Source organism: Gymnodraco acuticeps, unplaced genomic scaffold, assembly GCF_902827175.1.
Source record: "Gymnodraco acuticeps unplaced genomic scaffold, fGymAcu1.1, whole genome shotgun sequence".
NCBI classification, from domain to species: Eukaryota; Metazoa; Chordata; class Actinopteri; order Perciformes; family Bathydraconidae; genus Gymnodraco; species Gymnodraco acuticeps.
The window spans coordinates 515,916-534,363 of NW_022992150.1; the positions used below are offsets into that span (position 1 = coordinate 515,916).

General features: G+C 40.3%; 1 protein-coding gene across 1 annotated transcript; it reads left to right on the forward strand.

Moving 5' to 3' along the window:
* Positions 1–372: 372 nt before the first annotated feature.
* Positions 373–8,110, forward strand: spns3 (spinster homolog 3 (Drosophila)). Its single transcript, XM_034204093.1, has 13 exons — positions 373–519; positions 1,171–1,402; positions 1,492–1,557; positions 1,808–1,944; positions 2,703–2,854; positions 3,843–3,909; positions 3,988–4,130; positions 5,899–6,051; positions 6,138–6,327; positions 6,979–7,044; positions 7,143–7,241; positions 7,361–7,532; positions 7,829–8,110. Exons 2-13 carry the CDS (start codon positions 1,192–1,194, stop codon positions 7,927–7,929), a joined length of 1,557 nt encoding a protein of 518 aa, XP_034059984.1. The 5' UTR covers positions 373–519; positions 1,171–1,191; the 3' UTR covers positions 7,930–8,110.
* Positions 8,111–18,448: the final 10,338 nt, after the last annotated feature.

Genomic DNA, 18,448 nt, shown 5'->3' on the forward strand with positions numbered 1-18,448 from the left:
GTGTGTTTTTACCATTTGCTTTCCACAAATAGTGGCAACGTGTTGGTCACAGACAGAATTGCAACCACTGATGAAAGTCATAATGCATTCATTTTTTTAACAGCTGACCACCTGACACCCACAGCCTTTTTGCCCTTCTGTTGTGAGTTGTGTGTTTAAAGCAGTTCAAACTCATCAATGACTCAGGCCAGTCACATATGAACCTCACTCATGTGTTTCTTGTGCCAATTGTTTAATTTCTCACTTATTATTAGAAAGAATGAGAAAAGCAGAGACAAAATGAAAATATTTGGCTTGTTTACAGCATTGCATCACAGTTTCACTGTGTGAAAGCATATGACCAACACAGAGTGGGCTGGTCCCTTCACTAACCTAATATATCTTGAGGCATGTTAGAGCTGAGACCTCTGTTAGCTTCTACGAGCCTGAGAGTCACACAAGGAGCAACACTGTGCTCTTAAAACTGCAAACATGGAATGAACTGAGAAATAACATAAACAGGACATCGTCAACAAAAAGGTGGGTCCATCTTTTTTCATCTTTTGTTGTTTAGAGAAAATATTTCAATGCACAATAGTGTCTTGGATAACTCTGCATCAACCCTAACTGGAGCAGAATGCATTAGGGCTTCTCACACCACTTATGAAATGATCCACTTAAATTCTTATATTTCGTCTTTTGCATGTATTATGTTGTTGTTTTATGATCTGAACTATGCATGTACAGTATTTTATTGGATTAGTACATTGTTAACTATTTCCCCGAACATATGACAAAGTCACACCATCGACTACTCTATAGTGTTGTAACAACTCCTTCTCTATTTTCTGACATTTTGACATAGTTACAAAACGTACTCCTACACAGTTTTGTAATTATGTTCCCATCATTCTTTTGTGTAACAATTACTATTTCTAAAGTATTTCTACAAACTACATTAACTGATTTCCCCCAAACTACATTAATGTAATTTGTATTAACTTGAAACAGAAAAACGTCTATTTTCCCTTTTCTAAAGAGAGTAGTGCTCAGTCCTGTCACTGATTTTTATTGAATTGTCTAATAAGACTGGTTTAGAAACTAGTGTACACACACTGCAACATTATCATATTTGGCGAGAATGAGGGTAAATTATTTTCTAAAACTAAGTCACATATTCTCCAATTCCAGGATAAGAAAAAGCTGCTCACTATGGAGCCAAAGGACAGTCCAATGCCTAGATGGAGCATGAGCTCCGGCTCTGGTCTGCGTTATGGCTCTTTTGTGAACAGTCTTTCATCCCTCACACCAAAGGCAGAGGAAACGGAGGAACCAGCCATATCACAGAGGCGCTCCTATATAGCTGTGGCTGTACTTTGCTACATCAACTTGCTCAACTACACAGAGCGGTACACAATAGCAGGTAAGTTGACCTGTTGTTGCCTTTTAACAAACACCATTAACTGTTTCTATGTTGGTTGGCTTAAATATAATGTTTGTTGTGTCCTATAGGTGTCCTTCCCGACATTCAGCAATTTTTTGTTATAAATGATGGTACAGCTGCACTCATACAAACAGGTATGAGGGTGCAGAAAACACTCTTACACATGCACCCATGTTTGGAATGTCGCTATTTGGCCCTGCATTACTTAACATAAAGTCATGAAACATGTGCTGTAAATGCATTGCAGAGAACTGTTGGTTATTGCGTGACATCAATATAACATTACATACACACGTTTTGGTTTCTAAATAAGAAAAAACAATTGGTTAATGAGTCAAGTTAATACAATATAAGAGGAATTAATTCTTATTAATGTACTTACAGTTTTCATCTGCAGTTTCTTGCTTCTGGCCCCTCTCTTTGGCTACCTTGGGGACCGTTACAACAGGAAATACATCATGATTGGTGGTTTGATTGTCTGGCTTGTGACAGCAGCCGGCAGCTCTTTTGTCACTGAGTCGGTGAGTGATATGTCGCCACATACACTTCACAAGAAAGCGAAGTGAACAAGATCACAAGATGTCACTTGCAGCTAGTAGTGTAAATGTCTTCCTCTTTCATTTAACCTCATCATGCACTTACTCCTTAGATAGAATGCCCCTGTATATCAGTAAGTCAGGAAACAAAAAAATGGTTGTATGTTAACCTGTTAGATGATCTTTGTTGTATTTTAAACTAAATCTAGATGAACTGCTTCTTTATGATCTAATGCTGTTTCTTGACTCTGGTAATGAGCCATACTAATTCTCCTAGACTAGCACAGTCTTCTATACAGTTAACAATTATTTTCTCGAGAAATTGCAGTGCCAGTTTCCAGGTTTCTACTTAATAAACCAACCTGTTATTGTCAACACTGGAAACATTTCCTCCTGGTCTGCTCCCACCACCTGTGGAGTACCTCAAGGCAACATTTGCGGCCCATACTACTTTGCCTATACTGTACATGCTCTCTTTGGGCTCGATCTTCTAAAATCACAATATCTCCTACCATTGCTTGTATGATTTTATAGTTAGGTCCCTCCTTGACTGCTTTCATTCAACACCACTTCAAAACATCCAAACTATCCCATTAACTACAAAGAGGAATTTTTGAGGAATAAATATTATTGATTGTACGGTTTCCAGCTTCAAGCAAGGTGTATGTTAAACTGTTGGAACATATTTGTGCTGTTTGGTACTAATCTTGTAAAATTGCTTCTTTGTCGTTTTGGGTCTTTAGCACTTCTGGCTTCTGATGCTGTTGCGTGGGATGGTGGGGATAGGAGAGGCCAGTTACTCCACCATTGCACCCACCATCATTGCTGATCTCTTTGTTGGGACTAAACGGAGCATGATAATCTGTATCTTCTACATCTTTATCCCTGTTGGAAGGTTTGAAAAATACCCAATCTCAGTCCACAATTGTGTTTATATATTCTGCTTTTTGTCCATGTTTTAGCAAGCAATGTTAAAGTCCTGTATATGACTGCACTTTGTATTGTTACTGTTTTTTTATGTGTCACTTGTGTCTATTTGAATTCCGTGATAATGATCAATGTCTATCTGTAATTTTCTGTAGTGTCCCCCGGAATGTTGGTTTTTAATTGTACTTAAGTAGCATTTCACATAATATGCCTAAGCTATGTTCAAGTCAAATAATTAAGAACCGTTTTATATTCAAAGAATTCCACAATGTCATGCTTAATGAAAGAAAATGTTCTTGAGTCACCGTTGTCGTCTTCCTGTGTACTGTCACACACACGTAAACTATCCATGTTAGCTTCTCGTAGGTCTTATCATGTCAAGCTGCTATGCAAGGTAAAAACACTGGTGTGTTGTTCAGAATCCATGTTTTGCAGAATCCATGCTACTACAAGCAAAGTGCTGTAGAGGACAACACTGTGGACAGAATTAGCTTTTACTTTTTGCTGATTTCCACTAATATTGCACTGTACTAGCCCCCTCTGCCCATAAGGTTCTGCACCGGTAATTGATCAATTGTTTTGAGGGTAAACGCTGACGCATTTGGAAAGCTTAGCTTAGCTTTCCCAGCGTATTGTAGCTACGTAGTCTTTGGCGACTACCTCAATACCATAGTAACCCATGCAGATAGGTTAAACAGGTTGGAAGTTTGGACAAAATAATTTTGCTGATTATATACAAATAACAGTCTGTCTTAGCCTGCAGTAATACTTGCTTTTTAACCATGCCTGGCTTAGACAACTAGTCATAAAGAGAAAAGTTCACACCATTGCCATTTTTTAAAAAAGGATCACATTTTATAATAAGAAGATATATTGGACATACATTCCTAAAACAACTGTTGACAAGCTTGTTTATGTCGTCATAATCACTAAAATGGTATTCTGTGTGTTTTCAGTGGTCTTGGATACATAACAGGGGCAGGTGTTGCTTCTCTCACAGGAGACTGGCGCTGGGCTCTCAGGGTAAGAACATTTTAATTAATGTTGGCTGAGCACTGATAAGTATAGAGTGATTAATATTACAACCTTTTGTGTTATCAGATCACTCCTATCTTGGGTGTAGTTGGACTTTTCTTGCTGGTCTTCTTATGCCCTAATCCACCCAGAGGTGCTGCAGAAACCCATGGCGAAGGAGTCTCAGGGCAGAGTTCGTACCTGGAGGACGTCAAGTATCTTTTGAAAAAGTAGGACATATATTTTTGAAGCCTCTCTAGATTTGATTGGGAATATAAAAAAAGAAGATGAAATGCAACACTTAAATGTATTGATCACACTGTATAACAGTTTGATAATTTAAGTAAGTCCCTAAAGTTGACCAGAGATACAGGGGCGGCTCCCTATATAATTGCCTGCTATACTATTGGGCAAACTGATACCCCAAAACATCTCACATCCAAGCTACTGCTTTGATATATTATGTTCAACTCAGCCTGATGATAGGGCTAGAAGTACATTTATTTATCAGTTAACTCATAAGAGCGTAGCACTATCAGAGCACTGTTTTGATTTATTGTTGCATTAACAAAGGCTCATAGTCACAGCTTGAACAGCAATTGTGGTGTGACCTAATGTCGAAACAAACAGCACAGGTTCAGAAAGGCAAGTCAAGGCAAGTTTATTTATATAGCACCTTTCAACACAAGGCAATTCAAAGTGCTTTACAAAAATGAAAGACATTAAGAAAATGGCATTTAAAAGCAGTCATTAAAAAGCAAAGATATATATCAAATACAGACTCATCATTGCAAACTGTATAGCCTAACTGGATGGTCCTCACTTACTATGCGTAGGATGCAGCATTGGTTTTTATTAATGTATAAAGCCATTTTAGGTAAGCTTCCACTCTACATATGTGCCAGATTTGCCCCAGTTTGTGACTCTTACAACCTCAGATCCAGTGCCTGGATACGGTTCAAGGTTCCTGCTGTGCGGACTGAGGCTGGAAAAAGGAGTCTTTTTTATTATGGTCCTTGGTCTTGGAATGACCTTCAATCACGCCTCAAACTGACGGCACTTGTCTCAATAGCATGTTTTAAATTGAAGTTGTCTGAAGTCCTTACCACCAGCTGCTCTTGCAGAAATAAGTAGAACCTTTCTTACTGTCCTAATGTGCACAATGCAGTGACTGCTTTTTCGTCTTTTGTTTTCTTAGTTATGTTCTCTGTATATTATATGTTTGTGTTATGTGTTATGTGTAACGTTGCTGCCTTCTTCTTGGCCAGGTCAGCATTGAAAATGAGATTTTATCTCAATGCTTTTATCTGGTTAAATAAAGGTTAAATAAAAAAAAAAGGTGATAGGCTGATTTAGTAACTGTTTTAATGTGACTGTTTAAACTCAGGTCAGAGTTCATGACTACACCTAGATTTATGGCTTTATCTGTTGTTTTGAACATTGCAGGCTGAAGCTCAGCGCTAACTTTTCTGCCTTGGCTCCAAAAACCATTACCTCAGTTTTATCTTTGTTTAATTGGAGAAAGTTTTGACACATCCAGTCATTGATTGGTTCAATGCACTTACTCAATGTTTTGATTGGAGAATAGTCTCCTGGTGAAATTGTTATGTACATTTGTGTGTCATCCGCATAGCTATGGTAACTTATTTTGTTGTTTTTCATTATCTGAGCCAGTGGTAGCATGTAGATGTTAAAGAGAAGAGGCCCCAAGATGGCGCCTTGAGGTACCCCACGTGTCATATTTGTCAACTCAGATGTGTATTTACCTATAGAAACAACGGTTTTTTTCTGTCCTTTAAGTAGGATTCAAACCAATTTAGAACTGTGGCCAGACACAACAAGTTGTCGAACAAAATAATGATGTCTTCATTGGTGTTTAAAACAAATATGATAGAAAATTATAATAAAATATTAGCATTCCCTATTCTGAGCCTTACCCACCTATGCAGAGATGCAAGTTTTGATCGTATTCTCCTTGTATTTCTTCTCTGACACTAGCAAAACGTACTTGTGGTCAACATTGGGAGTGACCGCTACGGCCTTCCTCTCCGGAGCCCTGGCTTTCTGGATGCCTACTTTTCTGTCTAGAGCTCAGGTCAGTCAAGGACTCCGACCGGCGTGTGTCGAAAAGCCCTGCGACTCCACAGACAGGTGCAGCATCACTCTTCATTTACCCCCTTCCCTTCCAAATGAATACAGAGTTTTAACAACGCCTTGCGCCTCTGCTCTCTGTACAGTTATATCTTCGGTGCTGTGACTGTGTTGACGGGCATTCTCGGAGGGATTCTTGGCAGTGGTTTATCTAGATGGTTAAGGGAAAAGTTCCCAAAGTCAGACCCACTCATCTGTGCATCAGGGTTGCTGGGAGCAGCCCCCTGTCTCTTCATCACCATCTTTGTGGCATCAACGAGCATTCCCGCAACCTACGTAAGAGAATGCCTGTACGTGCTGGTGTCCACTAGCTAAAGTATAGTTTAGATTAGAAGACCTGAAAAATGTTGCTATGGAGTGGGACTTTTAGAAAATGTGTCATATCTGCTGCCCCTGCCACCAGCTCTGGATAAGTAGAATAAATAGATAAATGGATGGATTAGTAGGGCCGGTAATAGTGTCAATATGAAGCCTAGATCTAAACAGCTTCACCACAAAGTTAGTTTTTTTTTTGTTCCTCAGAAAAGAAAAACATTCTTAGCTACAAGTGATGCAGACTTAAGAAATAGGATAGCATTTAAATGTAATTAAAATCTGATAGGCATTACATCTTTTACAAAATATCATTTAAGCTTGTGAAGAATATCTGTTAAAACAGCTATTTTAAGGGGAAAATCTAAATTCAAGCTTCTTATTGTGGAAATGATAATAATAATAATAATAATAGATTACAATTGTATAGCGCCTTTCATGGGACCCAAGGCCGCTTTACATGGTGTGAACAAACAAACAAAAGGGGGAAATAATAAAGTAAACATTAAATAAATAGCAGTCGGAGTGGAAACAGAGGATTGTGATGGGTGATGATGAATTACATAAATATTATTGTATTAGTTGCTTACTCTCTGATTTAATGTCTCATTTCAGGTTTTCATTTTCTTTGGTGAAATATTGATATCACTGAACTGGGCCGTCATGGCAGATATACTGCTGGTGAGTGAAAGAGATAACCGTGTGATAAATAAAAACATGAATCAATCTACTAAAACTTTAAGCAAACAGGTTGTCTTGTGTTTCACTTTTTACTTCAGTATGTTGTCATACCAACCAGAAGGTCTACAGCTGAGGCTCTCCAGATTTCTGTCGGTCATCTCCTGGGGGATGCTGGGAGTCCTTTCCTAGTAGGAGCGGTGAGAAATAGTTCAATTCGCCACAGAAAACGTACTTTTTAACTTAATTGTACCTCTGTGAAATTGAGTAAACCACTTTTTCTGTTCATCATTGAGCTGTCTTCCCCCTTGTTCTATAGATCTCTGATGCTTTAAGCAAATCTAAACCTGTGTCTCCTGAATGGAGCTTCCACAGTCTGAAGTACAGCCTCCTGGTCTGCCCAGTGGTTGGGATCCTGGGAGGACTGTTTTTCTTTCTGTCTTCTCTCTATATTATTGGAGACAGAAAGGCAGCTGCACAATTGGTTGAAGGTAATGTATAAGTATTACTGTCCTTTTACTCTCCATAAATGGTGACACAATCATGGCTAAAACAAAAACAATCTCTACACACTCTTCTATTCTTTCCCGCTTTGAATAATTGCTTAAAAACATTCATGTGCATTAGTTTTATATTAATTTCTAAGAAAAAGTGTTCCTCATGCACTTTAGAACAAATCCTCCGCAGTTATGCACCCAAAACCACACCCAAAACACACAACTCAGGAACAGATCTTTGTCAAATGTAACTTACCGACTTGTTGTCGTCTGTGTTTGTATGCTTCCAGGAGGTCCAAGAGAACAGCAGGATCCTTCATCTGAGCCCCCAATAGAACTGAGCAACGGGGACAAAACTAACCATGAAGATAATTTATCGCAAAGTATTTAAGCTTAAGTTAAAAACTAGAGGTGTAAACAACACAGGATGTTGGTGTTGACTTGAAGAGTTCTCTTTTTTGTCACGTTAGAGCCACAGAGATTACAGAAGAAATGTAAACATGTTAATTTACACCATAAGACATTCATGTCAATGTTGTTTTTCACTTTTCAATAAAAGTTTCATATTTTCATGAGCAGTCTCCTTCTTCCACTATCCATCCATCCATCTATTGTGCTGGACACCTAGCTAGATAGATTCTAAATATTTAAAGCCTCGATTTAAAATACATTTTTTAAATTTGACTTTATAATTTATAAGAATTGTTTAAATCCCTTTACAATAAAAAAAATCATATAAGGGGAACTCCTTGTATGTTTTTATGATGAAGTTTCCAAAATAAACAATAAATTACCTACGCTCCATCATCACAAAAGTAAAGGAATATTTCCCACTATATTAGACAGTATATACACTGAACAAAAATATAAATGCAACACTTTTGTTTTTGCTCCCATTTTTCATGAGATGAACTCAAAGATCTAAAACATTTTTTATATACACAAAATAACCATTTCTCTCAAATATTTTTCACAAATCTGAACAAATCTGTGATAGTGAGCACTTCTCCTTTGCCGAGATAATCCATCCCACCTCACAGGTGTGGCATATCAAGATGCTGATTAGACAGCATGAATATTGCACAGGTGTGCCTTAGGCTGGCCACAATAAAAGGCCACTCTGAAACGTGCATTTTTGCTTTATTGGGGGGGTCTGGGGGGGTCCGAAAACCAGGCAGTATCTGGTGTGAGGGGTAGGGTTAGGGTTAGGGTAATGTTGTGAATCGAGTGGCCCATGGTGGTGGTGGGGTGGTATGGGCAGGCGTATGTAATGGACGACGAACACAGGCCACTCGATTCACAACATTACCCTAACCCTACCCCTACCCCAGTTCAGTTTTTTTATAACATCATTATCCATTTGCCTTTCTTTTCTTAATGGTTCTACTGAATTTTGCTGACAACCATCTTCTCTTAAATGTAGGCTCCAGTTCCAGCTCAAACGACTCCATACACCCTAGGTAGAATAAGCTGTATTTGTCCACGTATCCATACTGGGGATCATCAGATTAACATGTCCATCTTCGAAAGTCCCAGGCAGCATGCAGCTGCTGTCTCCTAATGAGGACCAGAGGGGAATCAGGCGGGACCACAACATAAGCACATAATGGAGTTAAGGATGGAGGATTTCCATTCTATATACTTATTATAAATTGAAAACCATTTCATAATTCCACTCTTGCTACACTCTAAGTGTGGCAAGACTGTGAGGAAAATGTAAGGAGTTTTAATTTATTTAAAAACACATACTTTTTTTTGTCCCATCAGTTTATTTGAGTCCACCAGATGGCACTGTTGCACTGCTGTAAAACATGCTACCACGAAGATCCGTGTTTGTCTCCATTGGTGAGTCATTATGGATTTGCCAGATGATCACTAAAAGCCTGCATGTTTGCAGCAGCCCAGGCAGCATGTGCATTATATGTACACAGGGCCGGCCCTAGACTTTTGGGGGCCCTAAGCGAGCTTTGGATTGGGGGCCCCCCTCACTCTAGTGCATTCTCACCACACACAACACGGAACCAACTTTTGTCTTATGATGTTAGCATAAGCACACATATTGTATAAATAAGCATGTAAACACTGTGGACCTAACCTCCTCTAGCGGGGTCCGGGGGCATGCTCCCCGGGAAGATTTTTTTTTTAAATATTGAAGTTAAAAGCATCAATCTGGTGCACTTTGAGAGCAAAATTAAGAGATCTATGGATACATCTCTCAACACCCATATGAAACAGAACTGTAAACAGATTTTTCTTTATGGATATTTTACAAATCACTTAAACTGTATTCTTGTTTTGTCATATAGTATTTCATAACTGTTTTTCATTTATTCTCTCTGGCTGTCCATCTCATAATGTTCACATATAAACTAGCTGTCAATAGGAATATCATTCAGAAGAATTATAATTTCTTGCAAAAATCTGTCACAAAAAGAGGTTGCACATTTAAATTCAGGTGTTGTTATGGCGTCAGTGGCCAAACAGCCGCATTTACTGCTGCCAATACGTTCAAACATGATGTTGACACGTAAAGCAGTGGCAACCATTTCAGCTGACTTTTTCTCAGAAATACTGTCACATAACATCCATATATATTTCAGTGCTAGGTTGATGCTTAGCTAAGCTAACTATGAAACACTTTAACTGACAGGACTCAGGATCAACTGTGTAGGTAGCTTCTAGCTTCATGTCGAACAGTGTCAACATTTCCCAGAGAGCTTTCTTTGAAATCACCAGGTAACGCTAAAAAACATTACATTTAGATTGTATAACAAAGTGTTTATTTAATATATCTGGCTAGCTATAGCTACTTGCTAACGGTTTAGCTTACCCCCGCGATTCAAAGTAACGTCAACGTAGCTGTAATTTATGCTTTGCTTACATGTTCGCCTAACTTGGAAGTTTACTGACATGTACATACCTTGTTTACCTGGCTCAAGTGGTGGCTCTGGGGTTGTTGTGTGAGCCACCACTTGAGAATTGTCGTCTTTTTTAAGAAAATGTTTTCTTATGTCCATCTTCAAAAACTCTGAGTCCGACTGACAGTTTATTTTAAACATTGTCACAGCTCACAGGATAGGTACCTCACCTGTCAGCCAATAAGACAGATGTTTATTTCCATTCAACTCTCTGGTTGGTCTGGTGTCTTGCCTCTGTTGCATTCACTGAACACGGGAAATTACAATCCTGCCGTCCTCTCTTGAGTCATGATGAGGTTCAGGTAAAGCACGGTTAATGTATTATATTATTGACTCAATAATATAATACATAATATAATTTTTTGGGAGAAATGACCCCTTAAATTAGGACTTCTGGTGATGTAATGGCGCGTTTCCACTGCAGCGCGGAGCTCGCTTTACATTTACATTACATTACATTGCATTTAGCTGACGCTTTTATCCAAAGCAACTTACAATAAGTACATTCGACCAGGAAGACACAACCTTGAAGAAAACAGAATCATATAAGTACATCAGGTTTCATAGAGCCAAACATTTCAAGTGCTACTCAACTGGCTTTAGATAAGCCAGTCCTTTATTAGTATAAAAGTGCTTCGTTAATAGTTCTATCGCTCGAAGTGGAGTCGAAAGAGATGAGTTTTCAGTTTGCGCCGGAAGATGTGCAAGCTATCTGCCGTCCTGATGTCAATGGGGAGCTCATTCCACCATCTTGGAGCCAGGACAGCAAACCCACGTGTTTTTGCCGATGGGAACTTGGGTCCCCCTCGCAGCGAGGGTGCAGCGAGTCGTTTGGCTGATGCAGAGCGTAGTGCACGCGCTGGGGTGTACGGTTTAACCATGTCCTGGATGTACGAAGGGCCAGATCCATTCGCAGCATGGTAAGCAAGTACCAGTGTCTTGAAGTGGATTCTAGCAGTTACCGGAAGCCAGTAAAGGGAGCGGAGGAGCGGAGTGGTGTGGGAAAATGTAGGAAGGTTGAAGACCAGACGAGCCGCTGCATTCTGGATGAGCTGCAGAGGTCGGATGGCACATGCAGGTAGACCAGCCAGGAGGGAGTTGCAGTAGTCTAGGCGTGAGATGACGAGAGCCTGGACCAGAACCTGAGTCGCTTTCTGTGTCAGCTGGGGACGTATCTTCCTGATGTTGTAAAGCGTGTATCTGCATCAACGGGTTGTAGCAGCGATGTTTGCAGTGAAGGACAGGTTGTTATCTAGGGTCACACCCAGATTCCTTGCAGTCTGAGTCGGGGAAACAACTGAGGTGCCGATGTTGATTGTTAGGTCAAGAGTGGGACAATCTTTTCCCGGAAGGAAGAGCAGCTCAGTCTTGTCAAGGTTGAGCTTGAGGTGATGAGCAGACATCCACTGAGAGATGTCAGCTAGACAAGCAGAGATGCGTGCGACGACCTGGGTCTCTGAGCGGGGAAAGGACAGAATTAATTGGGTGTCGTCAGCGTAGCAGTGGTAAGAAAAACCATGCGGGCTAATGACTGATCCGAGCGAGTTTGTGTACAGGGAGAAGAGGAGGGGACCAAGAACAGAGCCCTGAGGGACCCCTGTAGTTAATTGACAAGGGTCGGACTCAGACCCTCTCCAAGTCACCCTGTAGGTACGGTCTTTCAGGTATGAGGTGAGGAGGGAAAGTGCAGAGCCTGAAACTCCAAGTTTTTGGAGAGTGCGAAGGAGGATCTGATGATTCACCGTGTCGAATGCAGCAGACAGGTCCAACAGGATGATGCTTTAAGCGTGCCGAGCCGTGCGGAGCCCGTTTTTGGTTGCGTTTCCACTTGGCCTAGTACCGGCTAGCGGGTACTAATTCACAGTTTTTCTGGCCCCATAAAATCGTGGTTCTAGGGCCAGGAACAACCAGGCTAAGTCGGGCTGAGTATGCTAAACTAGAGAGAGAATCGCTGGCAAGGGGGCTACAACTACAACAAGATGAACATATTTGACCGTGATTTAATTGTAATACACGTTTCAAAATGATGCCGAAGTAACAACATACTGATACCGGATAGTAAAAACCATGAATTAATGCTTTGACAAGTCTGCAGACAGACGGCAGGCGAAAAACCTTTTAAAATGCGTGTTTTCTACATGGAGATTGGCTAAGCTAATGTTGTAAATGCTCCGACCGTCCACACTCACAACAATGGCCTATACAGACATAAATAAACCAGTGACTGTATTCACCATGACACAGACAGTATGTGGTTTGTACTTCACAGTCCACGGGCACATCGTATCTGTCCCCGGCTGTTTGAAGAGGAAGCATGGGAAACAAAAGACAGCATTTACCTGTTTGCATCCAGCTAGCCATGCCTTTCTGGTGTACCAGCTAGGTGAGAAGCCTCGTTGATACGTTTTGTCTTTTTCACAAGCTTGCTGCGATATATACAAATCGGGTTGGTCCTGTCCAAGGTCTTTAAGCAACAGTTTATCTCCCAAACTTCTCCTTTCGAAAGGATTGGAGATTAGCTCTTGAACGGAATTGGGCGGGGACCGAGGTCCGGAGACTCCACCTGCACATGAAGCCATCCTCATCAACTACTGCCGTACTGCGTCACCCCACCGGATACGAGTCACTAGTGTCCAAACTACTCACAGACTGGACCGGGCGCTGACATTGGCGCCTGGTGATCATCAGATTTGACGACGCTGATTGGCTGAAATTATGTTTCAGCATCATAGTTTACAGATAGCAACAGTCAGCTGCTAGTGGCTGCTGCTGCACTGGTTGAGGGCTCCTTTCTTACCGCCCAGACGAGAGAGGGTAATGACCATATAAACTGTATAAAGGTAATGACACATGGGCAAGGCCAGGCAGGAAACATGTGACTTATCAGTAACTTTAGACATCGTCGTAACACAATTTTAAACGAGATTTTATTGTAGATTATACATTTTACTGATACCAATTATATAATATTTACCTTGTTTATTAAAAATAAAATAAAAAAATATTTTTTTAAATATATATTTTATTTTTATTTTGTATGTGGGAAGAGGTGGGGCAGCGCCCCTAGCGCCCCTATGGGCCGGCCGCCACTGCTCGTAATGATAATAGTTACTAATTTATTAAATAATTAGCATTCCTGTTAGAAAACAAAAATGCTTTTAAAACACAGCCTGGGAAATATGTTGTTTTGATTTTGTAGAACATTTATATATTAAACATATACATCATCTATAAAGACTATTATTAATTTACATTATCCAAAAGATAAAATGTGCATTTCGTATGTTGTTAATGTTTTAGCTTGGAATCTTAAGCCTCATACACATATACCTTCACCTACATGATAAAGCCTGCTCAAATGCAAAGTATTTAAAAGGAGAAAAGTAGGAAAATATGTAAATTCACTTGTTTTTAACCACTATCTAATCATAAACATACCCATAAACAACTTAATTTTACAAACTAAATACAGCACAAGTGGAAAACCTTAAAATCGATATGATGGCATGTCTACATGTATTTATACATCCGCAAACAGAAAACTGATATATTTTACACCATCTCATTTAGTGAGGAGTTACATTTCACAGCCTTAACTATGTTTATTTCACCTTTTTTAAGATAAAGACTTTGTCCATGATGTGTGACCATGTTAAACCAACTATATTAGTGCCTACCCCTGACACTTGTACTCCATATAACACCTACTTTACATTTTTCTTGAACCCCAAACTGTGAGTCGATGACCTCTGCTGAGTTCATGGAACACGATAGGTGTTAACATTCATCATCTTAAGCTCGGCTGCTCTCGTCAAAGACTAACACAGAACAGACAAACACGACATATTTACATACCCCAGTATGACAGCTGCTTGTCACTCAATTCCTAAACTGTTCATGTTGCTGCTGCAGATAATGTCCCCTGGCAAATCCTCACAGCTGCAAGTCAATGCATGTCCCCATTGTTTTGGGAGTTAACCATGCTGAGAAGGTCAGAGATCATTGCCCTTGTCTCTTTCAGCCAAAAGGTCATGCAATATTTAGGCTGCATTATCAGCGTGTTAGTCTCAACTTAGCTGAGGTAGAGTTGCGTATTTGCTGATGTAGGACATTTCTGGCCAAGTATCAAACATTTCCCATGAAAGTGTTGAAACTGTTGACTGAAATTGACATTCACAGATGGAAGAAAGCTGCAGTGCAAGGCCGCCGAGCCATTGTTAAAGGTTTGATTGCTTTATTGTGGAATTCTCTGGTATTTCCTTTTGTTTTTGAGCCTTGTGATTTTCCAGAACTTATGCGATTACTCAGTATGCTGAGGGAATAGATCGGGGCAGCAGGACATGTATGTGGAATAACAAGCAATCACACACGCACACTGGAAGGTATGTGGCAAACATTCTGGAGGTAACAGTTCAACCTGCAATCAAAACACAATAGGTATTGTGCACCATGTTTCTGAGCACTTTATCTGCATACCTCTCCGTTTCCCCTGTCGACCCTGGCTGTACAGGAAACTGTCACAATGGCTAATAAATTGTCCAGACCGATCAATGAGGGAGCCAGCAGCCAGGAGCCAGGGGGAGAGCGGATACGCTCGGTGTTTACTCAAGGATTGGGAGCATTTTGGCCGTAAAAACAGTCATGTTTCAGATGCAGTCACGCAAAACAACATGCTGATACACACAAAATAAGAGCAATCCAAATGCTGTCATGCTATAAATAATTACCAGAAAGTGTCTCATCACACATATTTAGTGTAACAGAAGAGACAGCTGATCACTTCTATGTTTGTGTTATTCTCACACAAACTCATATAAGCAGTAGGACAATGATAAGAGTTGTCAAACCACATTTGTGGATGTGAAGTTGCGCTCCTTTCCTTATCACCGGCAAACTGCTGCAGTGGCATGACATCATAGAGAGGAAGAGCCCTCTCCACCCTCTGCACTGCCCTTTATTTGGATAATTACATCATGTGGGCCTTCCTGTCTTCACCCCGCAGCTGAAAAACATGCGTATCCTATTTTACTGTAAAGTGTCAGGACAAAAAGGAAAAAAAAGACACAGTGTTTCCAAAGAAAACACAGGATTATTATGTTGAAACTAGGCTGAGTTAGTGTTACTTCAGAAAAATGAATAGCTCTGTGTGTGGTTTTATAGGCCAGACAACAGCACGTTTGATGAGTTGATTAGACTGTTGATGTGACGAACCAACCAACACAGAGTTGTGGTGATTGTATAACATATCAACTGTTTAATTATGATTCCCGTGTGTTTCTGATTGAGTTTTTCGCTTTTAAGGAATACTTCACTCCAAAATCACGAACAAGTTTATGAAATTGTGAAGAAGTCTAATTTATCCAGTTGCACTGTATGCTCACTACACCCCGAAATCATGCATCTTTACTCAAACTTAAGACCTCTTTGAGTAGAAGTGTATTAAATAATATGGTTCCAGTGAAAAAACAACAATTCTAGAAAACATGGGGTGATTTATTGATATACAAATGGTCCTTTTTGTGGGTGAAGTATTCCTTTAAGACTGCATAGCAGATCAACAAAGCCTTCTTCTTATTGTCATGCAAATAAGTTGAGTCCGGAGCAGGGAGCACAAATGCGGACTACAACGGAAATGCAGCCAAATCTGAGGTTCACCCTATAATGGCCTATGCACATTCTGGTCCTATGTATTTAGCATTCCTGTTTTCAGAGGCTTATGGCCGCTGGGCTGGAGAGAGTTGATTCACAGACACAGCAATAGCAATGGGATAATTACAAAGACCCGTGCAGTCTATAAATATGAGCTACAGCACCACACAGAGCTGCTCTCACTGCAAGTCAGCCCCAGAGCAGCTCAAATATCCCCAATATCGCAGAGCTTTTTAGTTGAATAAAGAATGCAGTCCTTCAAACAAATAGGATGATGATCTGAGGCATACATTGGAGTCTGGGCTGGCTTTACCTCCCAGATAGATCAACTGAGACTGATGACCCCAGCACCAAGGAGTCTAGCATGGATGGAGCTGTCTTATAAATAATCAAATGAGCAGATAAAAGACGCTGTCTCTGCCTATGAACGTATATTTAGTCACTGCAGTCACTGTTGCCCCTGAAATCACACTTGGAGACATCAGCCCAGATCTATTCAGATCCTCAGCTGCTCTGCCTCCAGACACCCTGTTGCTTGAGTTTGGGAGTGCATGGCAGGGAGGGGGGTGGGGGGGGCATCAGCAGCAGCAAGCTACTGTCAGGAGGTCGGGAGGTCAGTGAGGAAGAGGAGAGGTCAGAGCCCACACCTCAAAGCTGACCCAGTACCTAGACGGCTCCGGCTCCAACAACAAATGTGTGTGAGAGTGCATGGAGTGGGGTGGTCCAGGGATACCAGACATCATGGGTTGATGATAACAGCTTAGTGTAACTGAATGTCCAGGAGGTCCCCTGTTGGGCATTTGAAAGGCTTCCGGTGATATCAAGGCATCAGTCAATTGGAGCAGACCCTACCAATATGACAGAAGAACTGACAATGTTTGGTGCCATTTTTGCAAACAAATAAAGAACAATTAGCCCAGAGATAAACTAATAGTACACATTGTATAGGTTAAATAATATGTTTACTTTCTCTTGTTATATAGGCTAGCACTCTGTGGATTCTGTGGGATTACAATTAAACACAAATGAGTCAAAAACGAACAACAGTATCTTCACAAGCTATTCTTTGAAAAGTTTGCCAGCATTACAGCCAAATAAAGTTGTATGATACTTTTTACATTACAACAGCAATATGTTATGTCATTACCTGCCTGCAACCACATTTTCTTAGGGGCCCCAAAAGTATAGGGCAGGAGTTGGAGATCTTCCCCAGTCCATTCTGCTCACTGGTCTGTGTGAAATGAGTCCAGTTTGATGCTTCATTGCCTGATCATTTACCATCTCTACCATGTGTAAGAAAGGGTGTCATGGGTCAAATAGAAATGTGACAAGTTCATGTCCCTTCCAATAATAGAACAGTTGAAGATGATTCAATAACATTCAATGAGTTTAACTGAAATGGAGCCATTAAACTGGGTATATGTGATTCGAAATTATGAATTAGACTTATATAAAATGAAAGACATGCTTCAAAATTCGATTTTTTCTTTCTCAGAAGGCGGATTTCAAAATGTTCTCGATTGAGATGATGTTATCTCTATTAAAAAGAAGACAACAAAATGTAAAACTGCTTGTTCTTTCCTCAGCTGACATCATGGAGGCCAGGTCATTATCTCCTCCCTGATCTTTATCATACGTAGTGTACTCAGGGACTCAAACTGTGACTCTTGGTACAGGACGGGGAAATGTGTAGCATTTAAACCTGGCTGATCAAGACAACAATAGCAGAATCGCTGAGAAAAAGTGTCGGATGATTATTGTTTTTCAAAAGAAAACCTTGATTGCTTTAATTGCTAATCATTTTGTTTGTTTATTTCAATTTACATTTGTTTCCTGAGCCATAGATCACAGATTTTTTGGAGCAATCAGATGAATACAACAACACTATCAATTACATATTCTAAAAAAATTAGATAGACTTTATCTGCAAGTTTTATATGGAGTAATTATAAGTGACAGGAGCAATACTAAATCATACACATCAGGAAAATTACGCACACACAGTTTTACATGCATTTAACTGCCTAAACAAATCATCCCTTTACAATTGGCAACAGACAACTTTTCAACTCCCCCCCTTCCAAATGTATTATTGTTGATGCCTCTGTGGCAAACAAGCCGGATCTCTTTACATTTTCTCAGACATTTAACAGAGCACACACTGCAATTTGTTTACCACAGTTACTTCGGTTGTAGCTACAGATAGCTACAAGGGAGACAAAGTGCCATCCTTTTTTATTTTTTGGTTGCATAAAGGGTGACAGCAGAGAGCTGGCGACATCAACCAGCTCTGACTGGGGGATCCCAAGGCGCTCCCAGGCCAGCGAAGAGATATAATCCCTC